The 3,412-nt window shown below is 41.0% G+C and overlaps 1 protein-coding gene across 1 annotated transcript in view; it reads right to left on the reverse strand.

The window, feature by feature from the left end:
- The window catches only part of LOC107703906 (WNT1-inducible-signaling pathway protein 3-like), a 21,834-nt gene that overhangs the window by 17,783 nt on the left and 639 nt on the right, over nt 1-3,412 (reverse strand). The window contains exons 2-3 of the mRNA XM_016506709.1: nt 2,672-2,956; nt 2,052-2,291 (exon numbers count right to left, since the gene is read on the reverse strand). Of these exons, the coding sequence (XP_016362195.1) occupies nt 2,052-2,291; nt 2,672-2,956 (525 nt within the window). The remainder of the gene's footprint in view (nt 1-2,051; nt 2,292-2,671; nt 2,957-3,412) is intronic.

The raw sequence follows: 3,412 nt of genomic DNA on the forward strand, positions 1-3,412 counted from the left end.
ATTTCAATTCTCTGTGTGTATGTGCTGTACATGTGGAAGAATTGACAATAAAGCAGACTTGAACTTGAACTTGAACTTGAGATCTAATGGCATATCACTTTACTCCTTGGCTCTTTGTACCAACTGCACCCCTATACCTAGCCCTAACACTAACCAAATTGAACCTGCTGATCACTAAAGGTGTCCTCTATGGTCCACGATAGGAACCCTGGTTTTGAGCTTGGGTAACATTATGAGCTGCACCAGCACCTCAAAAGGGTCATCATCATTCCTCAGATTTCTTCTCTTCAGGAAGCTTATGTCTTTGTGCATCAGGATTGGATTTCATGTTCAGCAACCTCTTTGAGTGGATAATACTCCTTGTGGGGAACACAATGTTATTTCAGAAGTGTGTTCCGTGCTGTCTTCGTTTTATTATGAATGAGGACATGCACGGTAAGTGTGTCAAGTGTTTGGGCATTCATCAAACTTGTGCTGCACTTAATGACTCTGCTAGCTGTGTGCACTGTGGATTTTTTAAAAGTACTTTAGAAGTATTTAAAAATACTTAGTTCTCTGCTCACCTTCTTTTCAAGGAAAGGAGGGGACTGACTACACCCCATCACTCGAGGTAAAGCTCTGTGGGTCTTTTTCTCTCTCTCACTGGAGCATGTTAACCCTATTTCACCGGTTGAATTTGCTCATAATTATGATATTATTATGTCCCAGCCCGGAAGCATGGGATGTGGTCTCTGGATGACATTCTTTTGACCACTGCTGTCGGGACTCTGAGGAGTTCAGCAGTGGTTTAGCTGCTCCCTGCAGTCAGGAGGCGCTGCATTTGTCAGCTTATACCGAGCTGTTTATCGTGCTGTGGAGAGGCTTCACATACAAGTCATGCAGAACAACTTCAGTGCTGATTGGTAAATCTTATTTGGCTGCCAGTCAGGCTGGTGTGGTGCTGCATACCATGGCAGTTCTGCAGGCCTAACAAGCAGATTTCCTTAAGGACATGGTTAATCCTGAGCTGCAGGATGAGGGAAAGCCTGGTTTTGAGACGAGATACTCTCCCCTTTGGAGAAAGGAGCCATAAAGGAAGTGCCTCATTGTAGGAGGGAGTCTGGCTTTTACCACTGGAACTTTCTAGTGCTGAAGAAGAATGGAGGTCTGCATCTCATTTTAGACTTGCATCAACTGAACCACACTGCAGGATTGTTAAGTACACGTATATTGACACTGAAGAACATGTAGATGATAGAACATAGATCTGAAGGATTCTCATTTCCACATTCAGATCATTCAGAGACAGGAAGTTTCTCAGGTTCACTTCTGGAGGCAAAGCATACCAATTTTGAGTACTTCCTTGGCTTAGAATTGCACCTTGCACATTTATAAAGTGAATGGATACAACTGTGGTGCCTCAGGGAGGGCGGCATCAGCGTCAGCAGATAATAAATTGGTGTGTTTCTGTATAGGCTTAAGACAGCCACTACAGGAGGTGTTCTCATAGCATCAGCTGTCGACACATTGTTACCTATTCAGGGAACCAAGGTTACATACGTAACTGAGATGTTTCTTTTGTAATTTCGTCTGGCTCAACTAGACATTGGTGGGTGGAGTTAGAGTAAATAGCCTTAGCCATCAAAGTGGGCTATTTGCACTTGTGTAAAAAGTGTAAATAGACACTCCATATTTTTCTATTATAACAGACATTATGCGACAAATGCTATCCAACTTTAATTGTATTGACATGGAACATTCCATTTTAGTCAACATGAAATCAAAATGGAACCTACAGTATTTACTTTCTTAATAGACTCAGTATTGTTGTTTTCTTTTCTTAAATTTTCATCAAATGTAATGACCCTCTTCACCTCTGAAATTATTTTTGTTTTCTGCTGATGTAAGTAAACCTGTGTGGCTGGTGAAAAATAGTATTAATCAATAAAATTCCATACTTACATGTTTCAATCTAATCAAATCCTGATGGATAGAATTATTTTCTCAGAATATTCAAATAACATGACGTGTTTTGAATGCTGTTTTTGGTTTTAATGTCTCACCACACTCACCTGACATGGTCCTGTAGGTGGTGTCCTGCTGGTGTTTGGGGCTTTGATTACTCTTGAGTCCTGCTGGCAAGCTGCCCTGGAGAGCTGCGGGACTCAACATTCCAGTTGGCTTTTGGATGAAGGCAGGAGTGCAGCCGATGGCTCCAGCAATGCAAGTGCACTTGTAGAGTGGGCTGGGCTGGAAGGCCTGTCCGTTATCATAGTGAGCCCCATTCAGGTCACAGCCAACCCCCATCATGTCTGCAAAAATATGCAGGATTGACTATGGAGTACAAAAAAATAAAACTTAATTCAAGCTATCCACTTGTGGTCATAAGGTCAAAAAAAACTTTCCTCCTAACTAAATTAAAAAGAGGGAATTAAGTAGTACAATGTGGCCACAATTTACCTAAAACAAGGGAACAAATGATTATAATGTGGCCACAAAATAAACATTGTAGGAATGGATTCTTCATTTGTGGTCACAATATTTTTTTCCTTATATCATGTGTGTGGATTCTTATTACAGCACTGTATTCTCTAAAAACAGTTTAGCTTCTCAAGTAAATGTTCTTATTTTAAAGATGTTGTGATGTTGATTGTAACTACTACACATGGTTTTTCATAAAACGCTCACTCACAAGCACAGACGCCAACTTCATAACGCGGCTGGTCTTTGGAAAAGTCACAGTACATGCTTTTGTGAGGGTCACAGACGTCCCTCTCATTGCACGATTCCCCAATCTGCCGTGCACATGTTTTACAGCACCCGCAGCCATCCAAGATGGAGCTGACTCCAGGGGCACACGGCGGCCGCACACCACATTTACACGGCCAGCTACAGAACTGCCTCCTCTCCACCAGGCCCGTCGCTTCCCTCTGCTTCTGCCTGCTATCAGCACCCTGCAATACATGCAAAAAGAAAATAAAACCCTGGAATCAAAGCTATCATAAAATCACATTCATATCATAAAGATAGTCTCATGATTCTATCACCTCAATGGGCTAATTTGTAGTTACTTGTGAAAGAATCATTAGTATCATGCTCTTATTCTTTGGTATTCTTTTCCTTGCCATGCTCTCTTGTTTTAGTCTTATGGTTTGTGTTTAGAGATCAATGGCTATGTTTACATGCAACCAAATGATTCGTTAATTGGGTTGACGGCTTAATCGGACTGAAAAGCCTTCATGAAAACACCTTAATCGATCTGATTGAGCTCGATCTGAATGAAATGTGTGGTTTATTCCTTTTCTAATATGATTGAGAGTGCATGTAAACATTTGATCGGATTGAAAACTGAAACTGAAAGAACTGTGCATGTGCAATGATTTTCTCAAATGTCAAAAAAATCAATTCCGATTTGAAGCTTGTGACATATAAA

The sequence above is a fragment of the Sinocyclocheilus anshuiensis genome, unplaced genomic scaffold (genome assembly GCF_001515605.1).
Source record: "Sinocyclocheilus anshuiensis isolate Anshui unplaced genomic scaffold, SAMN03320099.WGS_v1.1 scaffold2504, whole genome shotgun sequence".
Lineage (NCBI taxonomy): Eukaryota > Metazoa > Chordata > Actinopteri > Cypriniformes > Cyprinidae > Sinocyclocheilus > Sinocyclocheilus anshuiensis.